The sequence below is a fragment of the Chinchilla lanigera genome, unplaced genomic scaffold, assembly GCF_000276665.1.
Source record: "Chinchilla lanigera isolate Chin_1 unplaced genomic scaffold, ChiLan1.0 scaffold00139, whole genome shotgun sequence".
Lineage (NCBI taxonomy): Eukaryota > Metazoa > Chordata > Mammalia > Rodentia > Chinchillidae > Chinchilla > Chinchilla lanigera.
In genome coordinates, this window is record NW_004955540.1 from 2,529,606 (window position 1) to 2,551,365 (window position 21,760).

Below are 21,760 nucleotides of genomic sequence, written 5' to 3' on the forward strand. Positions count from 1 at the left end.
GTGAGGCCCTGGGGTGAGACGTGGAGCTAACTAGGCATTTGCGGCTCTCTGCAGTGTCCCTGCAGGCTGCATTCATGCGTTATCTCTTACTAGATGTTCAAGTTACCTCACTGTTCTTTGCCTCACTTTCTCCATATCTGAAAGGGAAGAACACAAGGATGGTTTTCCTGGGGTGGTGTTGTGGAGTAAGTGGCATATGTCGGTGTGTAGACCTAGGATAGTCAAAAGCTCAAACCTTGCAGGCCACAGTGTTTCGTGCCCTGCCAGCTCCCAGCCCACTGAGCACTGGACAGATGTCACTTAGCTTCAGCATCTCGGAAAGCCCTATTTCAGCTTCCAGTTGGTCCATCATCACTGGGAGTTTGGATTCTTGCTTCTGTGCTAAGAGCAGGGGAGCCAGCACCCGCCATTGACAAGAAAACAAAAAGCCAGGATTGTATAATTCATCTGAAATGTAACTGGACTTTGAATGGGGACCCGTCTTGAATGAAGAAGGCATGCTCTAGGGAAAGTCATATTTTGACACCAGAAGTCCTTTTTGTTTCCTCCTGCTCTGATGGTGGCATTCTGTGATAAAGGGCTTCCTGGTAAGGAAGGTGGCACTCTATGGGCCAGACTGGTTTTCTGTTTGGGCTCACTGTGATTCTTTTGGGTTTGGGATCACAGCATAGGGATGACACACTTTTGGCTAGAGCCACACTCCCTTTTCTTCCTAACTCCTGGCCGTCGTTTTACCTGTCTCCAGAGCCTCCTTCCTTTTCTGAGGAATCTGGGCCTAATTGCCACCTGTCAGGCCGCTCCCACTTTCACCAGAGCTTAACTGGGGTTCACCTGCCATTGTCCCCAGCTGTTCTCTATTTTAGACAATATTTATGTCGGTGAAACATTGGTATAATAAAGTCATTAATGAGTAGGCCCTTGATCTCTGAACAGCTGTTGTAACATTCACACTTGTGAGCATGCACAGGGACATCTGCCTTCACCGACAGTGTGCCTGGCCGTCCTGGAAGGTTAATGGTGCTGCCCTTCAGTGTTCTTTAAACTCGGCTGCACGCTGGGATCACCTGGACGCTAGGATCACCTGGGCAGCATGTACAAGTCTAGGTGCCCAGAGGAGCCACTAGACTGAGCAACCCAGACTCTGGGCTGGCATACAGGCATCAGGGGCTTTCAGAACTCCCCAGGCAAGCCCAACATGCAGCCAAGTTTGAGAACTTGTTCCTCATCCACAGCTTACCAGATTTTAATGTGCATGAGACTTGTTTAAGGATCTTATTAGAGTATAGATTGTGATTCAGAGATCCGGTGAACCCAGGAGAACCCACATTTCTGACAAGTTCCCAGGCAACGTGGAGCTGCTGCTCATCCGGGGACCACACACTGGGCAGCAGAACTGTCATTCTGTCTGGAGCCTCTTCACCAGCCTTGCAAATAATTTTGCAGAATCATGAGCCCTTGTGAGTTTGTGATTATTTTCATATTTTCAACAGCTCCCTGAAGCCTTGCTTCTTCCCTGTTCTACCCTTGCTCTATAGCCCCACTCCCATGGTGAGGTAAGCTCAATGCTTCATTTTCCTCTGGATGGCAATTGTCTTGAAAATAACCCACATGATAAAATGGGATTGAAGAGCCAAACACATTTTTTTTCTGTGGACCTTAGTTTTTCCTTAGTGAATCTCACTGAGCCCAAGGACATATCTCACAGCGAAGCAAGTTCTTAGAACCTTGTGTAATTTAGCAGGTTATTGTTACACAGGTTGAAAGTCCAGTATATTAGTTGTTACTGCTGTAAGTAAGTTAGTCACCATCAGTAAGTCTCCAGTTGAAAAAAAAAATCATTAATGATGCAAAAAAAAAAAAAAAAAAATGACCAGAGGTGGGAAGCACAAAGCAGAAGTAATTTTCAGTTTCAGATTTCAGAACTGGCTTGGATTCTAGATCATACCACCTTGGAAAATATTTCCTGCCCAGTATTCTACAGCAGTACTTGCCAGATAGTTATCTATGGACCTTGGTCTGTGCACATATTCTTGGGGATTTAAAACTTTTCTAGGAGCTCTTTAAAATAGGGCATTTAATGGTCATAATAATTTAAAAATTAGTATAAAGCATACTAAATCATTAGGGTCACCAAGCGCTGGCATCTGATTTCAGGGCCTGCTTTTGTGTTTGTGTTTAAAATTTTATACATGCTAAATTTCATTTCATTGTCCCAGGGGTAAAAGAACAGACAGCAGAGGGAAGCTTCATGTAAAAATCATACTTGAGCCAAGAGAAGGCCCAATGGCATTATAGGAAGTATTATAAATCAAGGTTTCTCAGTAAGTTCAATAGGAAAACCATTATGGAACTAAGAGGTTGGACCACATTAAAATTTAGACTTGTCTCAAAAACAGTTATAGGAATAAGGACTCTTTCCCACTGAATGCAGCCATTTACTTAAATAAAATAGCACTATCCATTATGCAAAACCAGTAATATACATTTGAACATCACGGACTTGCATTTCACTATATTTGATTTGTAATTTTGCTCTGTAGTTCCTTCAAAACTAGCATTCTTTTAGTTTGCTCACACCCAAGTAACTCTATAATACAAATAATCTAAGGCCTTCTGGGGGCAAGTTTTTGTCCTTTAAAGTGGTGTTGCATTCAATTATCTATAGCGTATTCGCTCCTCACGCACATGTTGAATTGCCTTACTACATTCTGAAATGCCAGAATGGCTGAAGTATAGTCTCATGTGCCTGTTTAGGTGGATGTTAATGGGATACAGTGGGAACATAAACTGAGATCCTAGAAGGTTATAGTTTTACATTAGCTACAAATATTTTTGTTTGTTTTGTGTGATCCAGGATGGCCTTGAACTCACTTTGTAGCCCAGCCTAGCCTTGAACTTGAGGCAATCCTGCCTCAGCCTCCCGAGTGCTGGGATTACAGATGTGCACCCCCATGCCTGGCTCTTAGCTGCAAATATTGTAACAAACATTTTCAGGGGACAGTTTCCCTGCTTGGAAGTCACATCTGATGATGGAATTTTCAGACTGGAAGGTGACAGAGGGTCTAAAAGGATAGGCCATTGGTGAGTGCTATAGAGTCCATGACTTGAGCCTGCAATTCGGAGGGGAACTAAAGTGCTTTTGAGCATTGGTGCCTCTGGTTCCCCATTCCCTGACTGGTAGCTGAGAAGCTATGGGTCTGCAGATGGTGCGGGTGTTCTTTTGGGCAACATTTGGCTGTAAGACTGGCTCTGTGTAAAAATGCTGGCTCCTTCTCAAAGGACCAGCTGCCCCTTGGGCTTGAATTTCAAAGCCAGAACTATTCTCCCAACGTGCTAATGCAGGGGCTGGTTAGTATTCCTGAGGTCCTTTGCATCCATCAGAAATATTTGCAAAGTAGTTTTCCGTTTCTTGGAAGAGACACAGACAGAAGAGCTCATAATATTGGCTAGCATGAAAATGCTATTTACAGATGACCTAAAAGATAATGATTCTCTGAAGAAAATATGTGTGGGTTTGTGGGACATCTGCGTTCAGTTTTCATATTTAGCATAGGAAAAGATTCAGTCTTTCCCATAGATATTTGCAAATATTGGGATGTTTGATGCTGCTTAGAGATAATACTGAAATAGTTTTCAATACTGAAATAGCTTTCAACCCACATCGGATGTCCTTGCATGAGTCTTTTTACCTTGGATTACTGATAGTTGCAACATGGACCTATCTTTCTTACAAATCTCAGCATGGGTGCAACTATGAAGTTTTGTACAATTTTGCCACGAACTGTCAGGTTTAGTTATTCAGTCCACAAATCCAGGTTGACTACTTGCTTTCTGCAAGGCACTGTTTAAATTTTTATTTAGCCTCCCCCCTCAAAGAGATTTTTTGGCCAATGGGGTAGAAACATTCCAAAAGCACTTTACAAGTCTGTACTATTGCTAAAACCAACAATAAAGTGTAATCAAAATAACACAGTCTGAAAGCATCAGGCTTGATTTCACAGTCTAAATTCCCCCACAGGCTAACCAAAATTAAGACACATTCCCGAAGGCAATGAGTACTTACGTGGTGATTGCCCATTTTTGTTTTTCTGAGATGGTGGTTCTGTGTTTCATTAAGAAATTCACCTCCCAAAGGCAAAGTTTATAATGGCTTTCCCAGGGCTCGATACCTCTTGTGTTTAATAAGTAACTTTGAGTATTGGATTTGAATACGTTATTGGGGTGGGGTAGGGAGTGGTGTGAGCTACTAATAAGCCTAAGCTATCCAAGCTGGCCTGGTGGCCAGGTTTTAAAAATAAAATACTTACTAGTAAATAAATTTTAGCCTTTTATACTGAATAACGTATTCACAACTAAAAGGCCAAACCTGCCTCACTTCTGGAGTGTTGAAGGAGTTATTCTTTTATATTGTGGGTATTCATTTAAAGTTTGCTCCCTTTTAATAATAAAAGAACCAAATAGGTTGAAAAGAATCTTACTATTTTACTATCATTATTACAGGGAATATATTGATGGCTACATTGAGTTGTATTGGATCATTTTTAGAATCTAGTTTTTAAATTAAGAAATACATATAAATGGTAAATTTTTTTCTAATTATACAAAAGGTTACCGTGAAAAGTAGGCCTAGTGACTTCCAGGATCTTCCTGGTTTTTTTTTTTTTTTTTTTTCACTCCTTTAGAAATGGTCTATGTATCTATAGGTCTATTTATCTATCATCTATCTCTCTATGTATCTATCTATATGTCTATCTATCTATCTATCTATCTTTCATCTATTTCTCAATGTATCTACCATTTTTCATCTATCTACCTACCCACCTAACTTTGGTCTGTTTTTTTCTAAACATGTGTGTGTAGAACACATTCGCTCCCATCCCTTTTATGTTTCCTAGACTAAAGAGGTGCCTGACATTGGCACATTCTTTTCCAATGGCTGCATGACCATCATTAAGCATTTGAGCCAAGCTTATTCCACGTGCCTACCACTGAAATTGATTTAGCCTGGTTTTTTTTTGGTTTTCTTCCGGTACCAGGAATTGAACTCACAACCTTGCGCTTGCCAGGCAGGTGCCGTGCCGCTGAGCTAAATCCCCAGCCCCTGTTTTCTATCTTTTGCATGGGTATTCTCTATGTATCTTTTCTGCCTGTTGAAGAAAATCTCAGATGAAACTGCTGGCCAAAACAGTGCCTATACTTAGAATTCTGGTAGTGTTGCCATGTTATCATCAACATAGTCATGAAAATACTGACCACTCTCACAGATCAGATAAGCCAGGAGGCTTACTTTCCCATCACAAAATTTATACCCTCTGAGATAAGACACCAGGGCTCACACTAATGTTATCAAACTTCTCATTTCTCTAATGTCAGAGATGAAAAATGGTTATTTCATTGTTTAATTTGTATTCCTTTCATTTGAGAGCTTTAATATGGTGTATGCTAAAGGTCACTTTTATGAAATTTTCTGTGGTTTGCTTAATCCTGTCCCTAGTTTTCCTTTTTGAATTATTAGTCTTTTCATTCTTATTTATAAAATACTTTCCAGTAAAATCTTAGCTTTTATTAAGCATAACAATTATTTTTCCTAGTTTTTTGTTTTCCTTTGTCTCTGCTAATGTTTTGTGCATGTAGATGTGTCTGAAGGAAGTGTTAGTTTTTATGTATTCAGCTAAATCAGCCTTCTTTCACTTGCATAGAAAAATCTTTTCTGTATTAAGATATGTAAATATTCTTGTATGTTTTCTTTAAGCTCTTTTAATGACTCCATTTTTGGAGCTTACATTTTGATCCACTTGGAACTGATTTTGATATAGATTAAGGAAGAAAGTTTAGTTACTCACTTATAGATAGTTACTAAATAATTCATTTTTCCTCTTTTGGCTTAAGATACCACCTTTATTTTATGTTGATATCCTTATAATATAGAATTAAAATTCCATATAGGTATTAAGTATTCCATATAGGTATTAAGTCCTGATTATATGTGTTCATTCTTTTAAAAACTTTTATCTATTGAAGGCATACACTAATTGCTGGCACTGTAACAGTGATGAGATGATATGGATTTTTCTTTTCCTAGAACTTTAAGTTAAATTTCTATATTAGAAACACACAAATAATAAATGGTATATGGTTATATGGACTATAAAAAGAGTGAAGATATGTGTGTATTCGTGTGTGTGTGTGTGTGTGTGTGTGTGTGTGTGAGAGAGAGAGAGAGAGAGAGAGAGAGAGAGAGAGAGAGAGAGAGATTTCCTTTATATAAGGACAGGGCTCTTAAGATGGTAACATTTAAAGTAGGAATTAAAAGACAAGAAGTCGTCATTTGAAAAGAATGTTCCAGGTGGGATGTTGCTAGCTTGTACTAAGGGTCAAAATGGGCAAGAGTTTTGTGAATTGGAGGAAATCAAAGATGACCAAAGAGATAAGAGCCTGTTAAGTTCTGGGGATACACATGAACACCCAGAACAAAATCTCTTCTCCGGGATTGAACACTGCAATTGGGAGGAGGTGCTTCGGCCATTTGCTAGCATATTTTATTCTCCTTTTGCCCCCTGGGCTTCTCAAGCCCACTTCCTCCTGCCTTAGCCCTGTGCTGGCTTTAGACCCACCATCTGTGTCACTAACCCTTGAAGATCTCCCCATCAGTGATGACCCTGTGTCCCTCCCTGCTCCTGCTCCAGAGGCACAAAGGTCAGCAGGAGGAGCAGGGCAATTGAAAGTGCAGCCCCTTGCTGTGGAGATAAGTCCAGTGACTTACTGAGTCAGGAAATGACTAAGGAAGATAGAGTTTATGGTTCCAGGGAGGTGAGGGGTAGAAAGCTGAGAGGCCAAGTAGGAAGCAGATGTGATCTTATGTTGTAGGTCCTCACTACTGTGGACATCTCTTGACTATTCAGATGTGCCCATAGTCGATTTTTGATCTGGCCAAAGTGGAACTCTCCCTGGGTTATCTCCTCCTCTCCCCTCCCTGATGGATGGGTTCTTAGAAAGGTGGCTAGCAGTAACAGTAGCCTGGGGGGAGAGTGGGGTACTCGTCGGACCTCAGGATCTCTGAGAGGATGCAGGGCCAGAGACCACAGCTGTGGAGTAGGAGATCTGTCTGGGAGAGAAGGTGAGGGGCATGATCTTCGGAAAGAGAGAATTCTGGAAGAGTTGGGAGGGCAGTTTTCTTGTATCATTATAAATACTTAATCATTATAAATTATAACAGGTGCTATGTAATGGTTTCCTCTCCTAAACTGGGCATATCTATTTACATCTCTTGGGTTTTGGTGGTTCTTAAAGTGACAGTGGTGCCACTAAGAGGGCTTTGGCAGTATGTGCAAGAGCATTTGGGTGGCCATAATGACCGGCAGAACGGGGGTCAAACCCAGTCCAGGGGCAATACATCTTTTGCACTGCCTGGGACAGCTCCATATAATAAATAATTATCTAGTCCTGAGCCCAATGAGGTTTTCCTTCCACTATGAGAAGCCCCCGTTGGGAGACACCTTCCCTCTCTTGCCTTCCTTTTTTATAGGGCTTCATCTGTAGCCCAAGAACTGATGAGGTTTTGCAGTACATCCAGAATTTTGAGATCTGCAGAATCTGACCCCTTAAATGCTGTGAGCTTGCTTGTGCTGACAGAAAGGCATGGAGGATGGATGATGTGTAAGTAGACCTGTAAGATTGGAAGATATAAATTGTTTAGACTAACTCCTTCATTTTACAGATTAGAAAACTCAAGTCCAACGAAGCTCCATGTGTTCTCAACAGCAGGCAGCTACTTAGTGGAAAAGTCAGTGGGATGAGAATATATAGTGTAATTCTCATTTTTTTCCTCCAATCACTTCATGAAGTTCACAACATTGTCATGCATTAATGAAAACATTTTATAAGTAATTATTTTAAACAATTTTCACATTTTGGCTTATCAACAAGTGCTACAGACTCCCTCATTAAATGCATTCTGCAGGAAGTGTGTTAGGTGCAACTAATACAAGTAATAAGAGATGTTTATGTTCTCAGGGAGAGCCCAGCTAGTGGTGGGAGTCAAACACCTTGGTCACCTCCATTCACCTCCAAGGATCCTACACAGTACCCCGTCTCAGTCACACTGGATTCTCTCCCATTCCTCTAACACATTAAGGTCCTTCTCTCTGAGAGTCTTGCTTTGGGTTTCCTCAGCAAAGTCCTGCCCCTGCATCCTTCACAGGCTTCTTTCCCTTTGGGAACCCTGAACTCTTCTCATTCCTCTAATCTTTACTTCATAATTTCTGCTTCAGAGAGACCTTCCCTAAGAGAGCCTCACTCTCCCAGTAAGCCCCACCCTGTAACTCCCCACCATGTCAGCAAGCCAGTGTCTCCACACTGATGCTGTAACAGCTCCTTATCTCTGTACTCCCTCTCTACCTGTGCTTTTCAATAGGAATATGACGTGAACTATGTAGGCAATTTAAAATTTGGGGGCTGGGGAGATAGCTCAGTGGCACAGCTCCTGCCTGCCAAGTGCAAGGTCCTGAGCTCGATTCCTGGTACCAAAATAAATAAATAAATAAATAAATAAGTAATAGAAATTTCCAGTAGCCCCATAAAAAGGTAAAATTACTAATGTAATTTATGTTAATTATACTATACAACTCAAGATATAAAATATATGATTCAAAATACTATCTTTTCAACATGTAATCCATATAAAAACAGGACTGCTGTTTTTAAAAAACAGTATAAATCCATATAAAAAAAGGACTCCTCAGGACTTGATAAGTATGGACAGTTCCCAACTTACAGTGGTTTGACTTACTTATTTTTTTTTACATCATGATGGTAGGGACATGAAGGGACATTCGGTAAAAGCCATTCTTTGAGGTGTGCATTGTGGGTGTTCCCCAGGGCTAGTGATGTGTGACAAGCTAGTCCTTTATGATACTGGGCAGCAGCCCCAGCCTCAGCCCCAGCCCCTAGTCACCCCTACAATCAGAAAGGAAGCAAGTAGTACTTCACAGTGTGCTATGTAGGATGCTTGGTAGGTTTAGGTGTATTCAACGTGTTTTTACTTATGGTATTTTCAACAGGATGGGTTTGCTGTGAATAGCCCTATTATAAGCACTTGTACTTGTTGAACTAATGAATGAGGTCAAGGACCTACAAACAGATTAATAAGATGTTGGGGATCAGGAAGAGGAGGAAGGATAAGATGACTTCTGGATTTCTAACTTTATATAAATATACACTAAATTTATTTCAGACCAAAGCTGATTTCCAGTTCTTTGCAACATTGTGTAAAGGGGATCAGGATCCACCACAGTTCAAATTTCACATTAGAGTCTCAAGAGCAAGTCCACCTAGCCGAAGAATTTTTCCTGTTGCATTACCTGCCAAGGTTAAATTTTTAACACTTCTTCGAAAAGATTCTTCAGGGGTTGAATTGTGTCCTCCAGAATGATATGTTGAGGTCCTAACCCCCAAGACCCATGAATAACACTATTTAAAAATAAGGTCTTTGCAGACATAACCAAGTTAAGATGACGTCGTGAGGGTAGAACCAAATCCAATGTGACAGGGGTCCTTAGAAGATGGGAAATGCTGGGGCTGTGGATTTAGCTCAGCGGCACAGCGCCTGCCTGGCAAGTGCAAGGTCATGAGTTTGATTCCCGGTACTGGAAAAAACCGCCCCCCTCCAAAAAAAACCCCACAAAACAACAACCAAAAAAAAACACAAAATGAAGATGGGAAATGCCACACGAAGACAGATGCACAGAGAGGCAACAACATCTGATGTGACAACAGAGATGGACTAGATTGACATGTCTGAAAGCCAAGAGGCACCAAAGACTGAAGTCAGGAAGAGGCAAAGGCAGACTTCTCCCCAATAGGCTGCAGAAGGACTGAGGCCCTGCCAACCTCTTGATTTGGGACTTGGGTCCTCCAGAGTTGTGAGATGATAAACTTCATTGTTCTAAGCCCCACAAATTGTGGCATTCATATGGCAGCTTTAGGAAAACAATACACATGAAGTAAAAAATAAGAATGATCAGCTGCTGTGATCCTCATAAGAAATACATCATGCTGTACAATTGTGTTTAATTTCTGTTTCTATTTAGAAAGGCTTTGGGAAGACATTATTGCTATGGTGTGTCCCTTCCTAAGCTCATGTTGAAATCTGGTTACCATTGTGGCTACGCTGGGAATGGGCCTTGCAGAGGTGACTGGGGTGTAAGGGGGATGGATGTTTTTCTCATTGGAGGGGTCTGTTTTGGTGACAGTGAGTTGTTAAAGAAAACATGCCCCTCATGCTTTTCCTCTTTTGCCCATGCCCATTCCCCTCTGGTTACCCACCATGAGTCAAATTAGCACATGGTTCTGACCAGATGTAACTACCTGGCTTTGGACTCCCCAACTTCTGGAACTATGAGTCAAAATAAGTCTCTGTTCTTTATAAATTAGCCCATCTCTCTGTTATAGTAACAGGGAATGGATGAAGATGATGATACTATATATTAAGACTGTAAGTATTGCAGATTCTATTTAATAGTCATATACTATTAATGAAAATAAGAAAAATAATAGATACTGATTTTCTAAAAGCTGAACATTTGCCTAATCTTTCTTTCTATAGAGAAAATTGACAGTATTTCATTTATGTAATGTAACTTAGATAGAACCCAAGAATCTAGTGATTTTTGGACTGATGTTTTCATTCATGTAAACAAAAGCAAAAATCTTAGCATTTTTGTCTTGTTTGTTTATGATTTTCCCTACTCCACGTTAGTTAATGATTTTCAAAAGCGAAGACAAGCTTGTTGCTTAACACATCTCCACGGTGTCTTTATAGAATGATCGCTTCATAAAAGTTGTTGCTTGTGCTTGCTTCAGGAGCACAAATGCATAGAAGTTGTTGCTTGACTAAGACAAAAAGGCTGAAAATTTCAAGATAGGGTTGTAGTTGCTGAAAGAAATCATTTGTCTATACTTGTCCGTATTCTTGAAAAGAAACCATGAAAGTCACATGTGCACTTGGCAGCCATTAAAACAAAAATTGCAGAGAACAAAACTGCCTTCTTCCACTCCCGGGCATGTGAACAAGCACTGCTCATACATTTGCCATGCACGTTGCTAAGTGATGGGACAGAGCTGAGAACCCTGCTCCTCCCTTCCCCTGCCCTCTCAAATGCATGTGCTGCAGTAGGGAAAATAAAGTATCAGTGTCAGTAAACACGTCACAAAAACCCCCAAGAGAGCAAAGCCCTGAGTTTTAGTCTGGTTTCTGCTACAATTTAGAGATGCAATTATAGCAGAATCACTCACCCTCCCCACTTCTCAGGTTGCTACTATGCAAAAGGTAGAAAGTGGACCTCATTTCTATGGTTGCTTTTTGGCCTAAAATACTATAAGCAATTTGTGTTTAGGGCAGTTTATTGGGTACTCTCTTGGATGCAAGTGACTAGACACCTAACTCACAATAACTGAAGTGAAGAATTTTTGGCTCATAAAATTCATGAAGGTAGCTAGCTTCAGGCATAGTTAGCTCCAACTCCTCAGAATACACCCCAGGATGCATCATCTTTCTCTGTTCATCTGTGCCGGTTTCTCCCCTCTCAAAGAGATTCCTTGTTTCAAGGCCAAATGTCTTCAGGCTGCATTATCAGTGCCTCAGTGAACCACTGCTTTGGGTCTGCATGGCAGAATTTCATTCATTAGTGCATAAATGTTGATTGACAAGTATGGGATGCTATAGTACCATACTAGACTCTGCGAGGTGAAAGAAAAGAAGGTAAAAAATAGAGTGCTTTCCCTCTAAGAACTCCAAATTCTGAGGTAGGGTATAAGATAATAATAAGAAGATTACATGTGTAGTCTGAAGCCAGGATAGATTTGAAGTACCAAATAACTATTATAGACAAGAAGTTGGTCAAGGAGAAACAGTTGCCACGAGGAAGAAGGAAGACTTTATAAGAGGTACTGCCTTTACTCCAGGACTGGTGGAGAGGCAAGAAGTGAAAGGGTGTGGGGAGGGCATCATGAAGACAACATCGGGAGTGGTGCAGACGTGGCTGGTATGATCAGGAGGTGGGCAGGAGGGTGGCATGTGAAGAGGTCAAGGGGACTTGAAGACACCTGAGAATGAGATGGAGAAGTTAGTCTAGATGATAATCTAGATACTTCACCTGGGAAGGTGAAACAAGGGAAATTATCAGGGAGAACCCAAGGACAATCAAGGATGTCCCTCCCAGGTAACTGGGTAAGGAGACTCAGTGGAGGGATGCCTGGGGTAGAGATACACATGGGAGTCTCTGGCATAAATAAGCACCAAAGCCAGGCTGAGATGCTACTGGAGAGAGTGAGGAAAGAGACAAGGAGAGGCAGGAAGGAAAGAAAGAGGAAGTGAAGGGGAAAGAAAAAAAGGAAAGGGGAGAAGAGGAAGGGAAGGGACCAGTGAAGTGAGACTAGCTGAGTGGCAACAATTACCGTAGTAACTGGCTGTCATGGCAATGGCTAGTGTTTTGTTGTGCAAGGTGTGCCTGGACCTAGCAGTGCAGGCGGGGTGGTTGCAGGATGTGGGAATGGACTATAATTGTTCCTGGAGCTCAGGCAGTTGCTCCAGGAATTTGGACAGCTGGGGACAAATGTGAGTCAGACCTACCCAACATCCTCTGCTGTGGATGGAAAGGTAGATAGGGCATCCTTTGCCTGGATGGAGGCTTAGATGTGCTGACCCTTACTGCTGGGTGGAGGAAGTGGAGGATATGGCAAAGGAAGTGAGTAAGATCAGAGAAGATGAGAAGGATGTGACATCTAAAAGGTCAAGATAACAGCACTTCTGGGGAGAAAGCAGTGAGCTATGTCAAAGACTCTCAGGAGTAACATGAGGAGAACATATTGTTCGAAATATCTAAAACAATTTTTTAAACTAACCTCACAGGATTTCAGGAACAAATATATCATGTGGAGAGAAGCAATGTTTTCTCAGAATTTTTTTTTAAAAAGTAGTCCATATAGCCCATGTTTATAGTAGCAAAATTCATAGTAGCTAAATCTTGGAAGCAGCCTGTATATCCATCAACAGATGAATGGATGAAAGAAAATGTGGTATTTACACACAGTGGAGTACTACTTTGCCATAAATAAGGATAAAATTGAGATATTTGTAGGAAAATGGATTCACCTTGAGACCATAATGTTAAATAAAATAAACCAGACACATGAGCTTAAATATTCCATAGTTTCTTTTATATGAGAAACCCAAAGTACAAATAATTTAAAGAGCAAAATAAACAATAGATAGTAGAAAATAAAGAGATAGATTCTTCTTCTAGGGAGGGGGATCTAGAGATGGAGGGAAGAAGAAGGAGGGGAAGGCAAGGGGAAATAAAAGAAATTAAGACATGTCATGTCAGTGTACCAACTCCCCAAGATGAATGAATTCACTATGTATTGCAAACACATACTAATGAACATGAAAATGAGTCAAGATAAACAAATTCTTAATTGATTTGATTTTTAAAGTGGATTGAGTCAATTTGATTTGTTCAGTGGCTTGATGAGGCTTGTCATGGGCCTGGTGGGAATGAGGGGGAGCTGGTGGCTGTTCCTGAGGCTCTCTGGCCACTCATCACAGAATCCACTTCTCTGTAATTAGCTGCCTGACTATGAGCCAGTTCCTTCCTCTACGGCTTCCATGTTTCCAACGCTGCAGCCAAGGAGTAGATCAGATGGCTTGTCAATCCCCTTTCATCTCAAAACTACACCGATTCTATGATCCCAGCCAGGAACCTCTATCTAGCCTTTTCTTATTTAAATATATTAGCATCAATAAAAAAACACTTTGTTTTTGACTCTGAAAATTTGCCAGCAGTAATGTGCAAAATAATATTTTTATTGTTAACTTTTCATGCCATGATTCCAGGCAGTGATGTAAATTGAAAAAGGCAAGATCCCCAGTTTTAGACTCCTACTAGTTTAATGGAGTCTAAAACTATTTATAAAGCCTGTTCTGTGTTAGAAATTAAATTTTACTTTATGAGGGGACAGTATGGCTACGATGCCTAAGATAAAGAATTTCTTGTTTTTTGAACTTTCCCACATCTTGGCTCTCTGCTCCTGGCTGGCTCTGAGCTCTGAGCTCTGAGCTCTCAACTTTGTAATGATGGCACATGTTGAAGGTTATTTTTTTGAGAGCATTTACCCTTCCCAGGACTTCAGCCTGTGTGGCCGCTGCTGGGAGCCTATGCTGACTAAGCTTTGGTTACCTACAGATGGCAGAAGATAAAGACCATGTAAGACAGCTTCATAAAAATTGTTTTTCAGGCTGCTTCAGATCTCATGCATATTCCCAAGCCATCTTTAAATAAAGGCTATAAAAATGATAGCAAAGGTCATACAGAATGATAACAGATAAATTAATAATAAAACAGGAAACTAATATGTTACCTGCTGACTAATGTGCCCACGCAAAATGTACTTGCCAAAGTTTGAAGTGGTGAAGGTTGCAAAGTACTTTTTAACAGATAACCAAGGCTTTGTAATTGTTTGATAGCTTGAGACTATTAGAGACAGAATTCTTAAAGCAACAAATGAAATTATTATTAGAAATTTAATTAATTTAGACACAATGGCTTATTTTAGTTCCTAGAATTTATTTTCGAAGGAGGGACGCTTTGTCTCATTATTATGCTTGTCAGCCCCTTGAAGAGAGTAAGTTCAAGGCTGTGCATCTTACTTTGTACGTGCACGTTAAGTGGCTAGAAAACAGCCTCCTCAGTGCTGGGCAAGTGGAGATGTCTAGCCTGGCAGCTGCACAGCTCATAGATCATTCAACAGAGAAAAGCAGTGAATACTCAAACTACAGATGGTTCCATGTTGAGACACCCACAGTGAACACTAGAAGAAACTGAAAATATGTTTTCCCCTAGCAGATACAAAAAATCCCCACATGGATGGGGACTTCTTTCCTTTCTTTTTTAAAATATTTTTTTCAAACTGTATATATTCTTAAATATCCACCTTATATTTTAATACACACAGAGATCATTATATTCATAACTACCTTCATGTGTGTATATGTGTGGTAGAGCACTTAAAATCTATTCTTATCAAGTTTCAAGTAAACAATGCAATATTATTCACTATTGTAGCAGAAAATGCCCTCCAGCCTGTATACTTCAGTGCCCAAGTGATATTTCCTGTTGCAGTTCCTGTTGCTTCTGCCTCCCAGAAACAGCTGGTCCCTGTGATGCACAGCTGGTCACTATGATGTACATTGTAACAACCAATCAAAGACATCCAAGTATTCTGCCTCTTGTTTGCAGCCCCATAAAAACCTCCCTCCCTGAGCCTTTGGAGCCTGATATTTTAGGAATGATTCCAATCAGTGCCTATTGTCATAAAATAAATCTGCTTCCAAATCCTGGACGTCGTTTCAGTGTTTCTGCTTCTGGTGTGTCTGCCAGGAAGACTGACTGTGCTGACCTCTTTGGTCACTGGTCATGGCCCTCACGGATGGAGCAAGGACCTCTCCAGGTCCTGACAGGAAGGTGCAGCCTCAAGATTTCTCAAGTCCCCTCAGAGGTCTGGAGGAAGATTCCTGGCTGCCTGCTCCAGCAACTTACATTGGACCCCAAAGGGAGAAGGATGCAATCTGTCTGTCTATCTACCTGCCTGCTTGATTCCAGTAAGACCCCTCAGGGCAGGCACCCCAGTTAGTCTGTCTGTCAGTCCTGCTCAGCTCAAGCAGACAGCTTGATCACCTCTCATTAGTCTGACCACCCTCAAGGGAAGGGGGTTGGAATGTTTAACCTCTGAGTGCCTGTTGAATGAATGTGTGAGTGAATAGACAGACAATGTAAGCAATAGGCTGTTCCATCTGTACACCAAGACTGGGAAGCATTTGTCATGGTGGCTGATTGGACCTTCACCTGCAGTTCCCTGGCAGCCAACGTATGGTATAATGGAGGCCTCACACCCTCCTTAGTTAAGTTGTGCCTAAGTCCCTGTGTGGGGTGCAGCTAGGCAGGCATCTGAATGGTCTCTCTCTGAGGGGCACCCATGCTTTGTCTTTGTGCCATTGTTCAAGGGTACCCAACACATGTAGGAAGTCAGAGATGGGCATTAGCCAAAACCCACAGTCCCTGATTGCAGGATAAAGGGCTTTTCTGAGATTACAGAATTAAAAATGAAACTAAACTACTCCCTACATCTCAAAGAAGGAAAAAGAAAAGGAAAAAAGAGACACATTTTTCCTGAGAGTTCCAGCTACTGCCAACACCTATAACTTCACTGTCTGCTTCCAACTCATCTACTTCCAGCCACCTGAACTGTTTCCAGCTGGCCATTGCCTGAATTTGGCCAGAGAGACCCTCCCTCTGCAGCATTGTGCTTCCCATCCTGGTCAGGTGGTGTCATCTAGTGCCCACCCAAGATGACTGTCAGCAATTCCTTCTGAGTTTCACATTTTGACTGAGGAAAAATTGGACTGTCAGCCCTGACAAATAAGTTTCCATGGCCTTTCCCAAAAGTTTCCCTGCCTAGAAACAACCCAGTTGAATGCTTCTCAAAGACATCAGAGAGGGAGGCAAAAACCTCAACAATATGTCTAAAATTACTACTGTTACCCAGAAGCCTGAGATAAGGACTATGGACCTAAAAAATAAACGCCTATTCAGATTGAAAGATAAGAACTCTCAAAGGCTTCAGCATGGATCAGGTAACAACACTTTCATTGGTCTGGTTGGCTGAGACTGACGGCGACCACTATGAAGCAGCTCTAAGCAGTACTTATATTAACCAATTGGCTTTCCATGTTTACTTGTGACTCACTGATTCCTACTGAGGCCTGTAATGTGGGTGAAGCCATGTGGCCTCAAAGGACAAGATAGGCCACAAATGAAGACATTTGACTCCAACCCCAATTAGCTAAGAGGAGACTGCAGCTGCAGGCATCTCATTGCTGTAGTGAAGGCCTTCCTGGAGTTAACTTAGTTCTTCTAAATTAACATAAGTATTACTTGAAGAATTCCTTAAAGTGTCCCCCAAGTCCTTCCCAGATTCCTGCATTTTCTTCAGTGTCCTCCTCCTTTGTTTGAAAACCTAATAAATATGGGCAGCCCAGCGAAGTCTGGGTCTTAACCCAGAGAATCTTAAATTTTTTAAGAGAGTTATAACCTCCTAGGGCCCTGAAATCAGATCATTTGTCTCATTTATTTAAGCCTTCACAGTCCACTTGTTTGGAATATTGTGGGCCTGATCAGCCTGAAATAACTAGTGTTATTAACTAGTTAATAAACCAGCCTAAGTTAGATTTGGCTTCCTTTATCAGCTGGTCCACTGGGAGCCCATAGTATCATCATTGGGGCAACTAGGACTCTTGCCTCTCACCCCTTTTGCCAAACTCAAACTTGCAGCCTGGGAGGACATCTCCTGTGAAAGTCAGTCCCCATACTGCTTCTGGGAAGAGACCTCCTCTTCAAGATAGAAGTAACTGTCTTCTTTGCACCAAGCCAGTCAGCCTCCCTCTTGTTTAACCCTGTACTTTCAACTCTAACTGTTCTCCAACAGGAAGACAATACCTATATCAGCCTGAGACAGATAACTGCAATCCTTAAATTCTGAAAACTCTCCTTCCAGACATATGAGCCAAAGACTTGCCTCTGGGCTTGTCCATCAACCATGCCACCTCACTATGACCTCCATTGCTGTCAGATGTCACCAGAAGTACAAACAGACATCAAACCATACCTCAGCTACCTAAAGCAATACGGGATCCTGATAAACTATTAATCTGTGGTTCCCAACCCATGCACCCTTGTTGGACTGTTACCTCCAGATACCACCTGGTTTACACGTGTAGATTTAGAAGATCCCTTCTCTTGCTTGCAGGCTGATCAGTTAAGAAGATCCTGAGGTGGGACAAAAAGGCCAACTCACTTGGAATCATTTACCACAAGGGTTTGGGAACTCTTCCACTATTTTGAGGAGGCTCTAGCAACAGATTTGGTTGCTCCAAGACAGCCTGTTTCTCTGTCCTTTCCAGCTGAACAATTCTGTCATGGTCCTGTGGGCCTGAGATTGGGCCATCAATCACCTGCCTCTGATTGTGAAACTCCATCCCAGGGCAACCCCTACCTGCATCAAACAGTATCCCATGCCACAAGAGACTTGGCTAGAAAGTCAACCACATATCCGGGGATTTCAAAGTTGCAAAATGTTTATAGACTGTCAAACTGCTGAAATACACCTGTCTTGCCTATAAAGCCAGTTCAAGGTCTTTGAGCTTCCAGTGCAGCCATGGTTGCCCTCTGTATATGTTGCCTCATTATTCTGTCACTAACAGACTGCTGGTACACCTACCTGGACCTAAAGAATGTCTTCTGCCTTTAATTGGCTCCTGTAAGCCATCTCCTCCTTGCATTTAACTGGAAAGACCCCAGTTCTGCTCAAAAGTCAACTGACCTGGACTCAACCTCCCAGAGGTTCAAAACTTGTTCACCCTCTTTGGAGAAGATCACTGCACTTCTGATTAATGACACCCAAGCTGCCTGCAGGAAAAGCACAAAAGTTCTGCTACAATGTCTGGCAGAAACTGGTTACAAAAAAGAAACTCTGCAAATTTCTTGGTGTTGCTGGCCTGTATAGAATCTAGATCCTTGAGTTCATTAAAACAATGATGCTTACCCAGACTGTCAGCCCTTGAGAATACCCAGTGGCCTACCTGTACAAATACTTGGATCCAGTCACTAAAGGCTGCCTCCCTGCTCTGCCTCCATGCTCTAATAGCCACTGTCCTTCTGATCAAGAAAGCTGACAAGCTCATCTTAGGTTGAGACCTAACTGTCCAGGTGCCACATGCTGTACTGGATCTCCCGAATAACTGTGGACCACTCAATCCTGCCATGTACCTGCCCACCAAACTGGGACCACGAGACCATGACTGCCTGGCACTGACTGATAAACTATTTTCAAGCCTATCAGACTTTAAAAATGGATCCCCTGACAGATGCTGAGTACACCCTGTTTACACCCTGTTTTCCTCTGTTAGGAATGGAGTCTGACAGGCTAGATATGCTGTGGTCACCTTGGACAAAGCTATTTTGGCCAAAGCTCTCCTGTTCCTGCTTCCTGCTGTTCTTTGGAAACCTGTCACCAATGCAAAATAATTCAATCCAGAGGCCTAAGCTTCTTCTGGGTATCTGACTGACTGAAACATCAACTCCAGCCAGAAAAATTTTACCTAGTATTCTTGGAAGATCAGAGACAAACCTACCCCCACTGTATGTTCAGCAAGCTTGAGCCACATCTGTACCCCTGGCTGGCAACTGTACTCCTGAAGCCAACTCAGGGTTCAGCATCTGTGTCACTGCCCCTGACCTCATGCATTATAGTAGATACTCCCCATTTAAAGATATATAGATAGATTATAATAAAATAAAACCTTACAGGGTTTACAAAAAACTGTTAGTGCTCCTCTGTGCCTACTCAGGCAGGCCCAAGACATTCCTTCCCAGCACTGAAAAGACAACAGGAGTTTACAAGGTCCCGCTACCAGCTGTACCTATAGACACTCCTGACCACATATAATCTTGGTGCATATTAACTACCTCTACACGTTTCAGAAATCCAGCCTTAGATCTGCTGGAGAATTTACCTGGGCCAGACAGCTCACTCTGAAGATACAATGCACTTAAAGCCCTGCTCTGTTCACTCTGGACCTTGACCAGCCCACACATGGCTAAAGCCTGAGGACACAGTCATAGGATTTCTCTGTACTCCCTGATCACCTGCTAGCTCTGGTTTTTGCCTTAAATTCTATGGATGGTCTCCCCAAGGGAATAAAACAATCAATCAAGCACTTGATGAGCATCCAAGGCACATTGGACACTCTCCTAGAACAGATTAATTCCCTCACTACCTTGCCAGAGTAATGTTACAGAACAGACAGGCCTAAATTGTGTGTCTTCCTAATGGCAACTTAGAGAAAAATTATAAGACAATCTTGGGGATCTTGTCTAGGGCCCATACTAGGATCACTAACAACCCAAATGTTACTGCTTCTAGTTGGGTCTTGTCTCAGAAGATCATGTGTAATATGCCCAGCAAAGATTTGCCAGGGAAACTTAAAGAGGGGGGAAATGTAGCAGAAAATGCCTCCTAGCCAGTATACTTCAGTTGTCTAAGTGATAGTTCTTGTTGCAGTTCCTGATGCTTCTGTCTCTTAGAAATGGCTGTTCACTGTGATGCATAGCTGATCACTATGATACGTATTGTAAGAACCAATCAGAGACAGCCAAATACACTACCTCTGTACCCCCCCCCCCTTTGTAATCCCATAAAAACTTTCCTCCTTGGGCCTTTGAGGCAGATATTTTAAGGAACAACTGATTCCTAGTCAGTGCCCATCCGATGTTAAATAAATCTGCCTCCAAATCCTAGGTGTCTTTCAGCATTTCTGCTTACCATTACACAATGATCCTCATACTGTATCTTAGATTTCTGGACTTATTCATTCTACATAATTGCAACTATGTCACTTTTGAGCTACATCTCCCCATTCTCCCCACTCTGGTAACTTCTTTTTTAAATGATTCGTATATGTAAGTGAGATCACAGTGTTTTTCTTTTTGTGTCTAGCTTACATCACTTAGAGATATCTGTACTCCCATGTTCACTTCAGAATTAGTCACAACAGCCAAGATATGAAAACAACCTAAGTGTCCATCAGTGAGTGAATAAGGATGTTTACATATACATAAGTTTATATAAGTCTATAGACATGCATGATGGAGTATAATGGCCTTCAGCAGCCATTTGCAACATGATGGGCCTCTGAGGTTCCTTTTCTACATACAGATATTAACTTATTCTTGATTTACTGTCAATGAGGAATTCTGGGGTTCAAGGGAGTCCTATTGAGCAAGATTTGGTTAAAACAAATTGTACAACAAAGACCATTAAAAGAAATAGTTTTATCTTGTTGAGAACATGTAGAAAACCTTCTTGCAGAAAATTCAACTGCATGTGAATATTTCTCAGCATCTACAACATCAAAACACTAGATGCCTAATATAGGTATGATGTGCGCTGTTCAATTTTTTAATCCAGTAAACTTTTGTCTAGATCAGGCTCCCAAGGTAAAGTTGCCCTGTGATGCCCAGAGAGAATCAAGGTGCTGAGAAGCTAGAGGGATGCAGGAATGGAAAAGAAGGGTGGAAGTCAGTGCACTTTGGATGCGTAAGGTTCATCCTAGGTGTAGCACTGATTTGAAAGATGGGTTTGGCATCTCAAATCCACATGTGAATTTCATGCCAATTGACAACTTGTAGATGTCCTATAAACAAATGTCTGTTGACCTATACAAAGAAAATTCACCTTTCTCCCTCCTTACTATGTGCTGGGCAACTATGCTAAAGTGCTAAAGACATTAGTGTTAACGTGCTATAAAGATGTAAGTGATAAAGATCTGGTATCACTGATTGAATAATTGTACAAAAGACATCATTTCCTACAATGTGACAAGTGCTGTGGTGGAGGCAGCTCTGCTGCTGGGCCTGTGTGCACTACAAAACTCATTCTACCTGAGAGATTCCTATCCCACAGCTTAAATTTTGAGCATGAAAAAGCTGAAGACAGGAAGAAGCTAACAGATAGATGCCTCACTCCTTGCCATACATGACTGTCTTGAAGTGCAGTGGTTGTATGTTCCCCTTGAGGGGTGCCATGCAGGACCAAGCCATTGACTTTTCTAGAGAAACTGCGGCCTTCTCAAGAACATAATAGCTTTAAT

The 21,760-nt window shown here is 41.7% G+C and overlaps 1 protein-coding gene across 2 annotated transcripts in view; it reads right to left on the reverse strand.

The window, feature by feature from the left end:
- Window positions 1-21,760, reverse strand: part of Anxa13 (annexin A13) — a 79,071-nt gene that overhangs the window by 47,107 nt on the left and 10,204 nt on the right. Inside the window, exon 1 of one of the 2 annotated variants that reach the window (XM_005410936.2) lies at window positions 4,064-4,138. The exons of the other annotated variant lie outside the window; for it this stretch is intronic. Coding sequence (XP_005410993.1) covers window positions 4,064-4,078 — 15 coding nt within the window. The 5' untranslated portion in view covers window positions 4,079-4,138. Of the gene's footprint in view, window positions 1-4,063; window positions 4,139-21,760 lie in introns of those variants that run through there. 2 annotated transcript variants of the gene reach the window in all.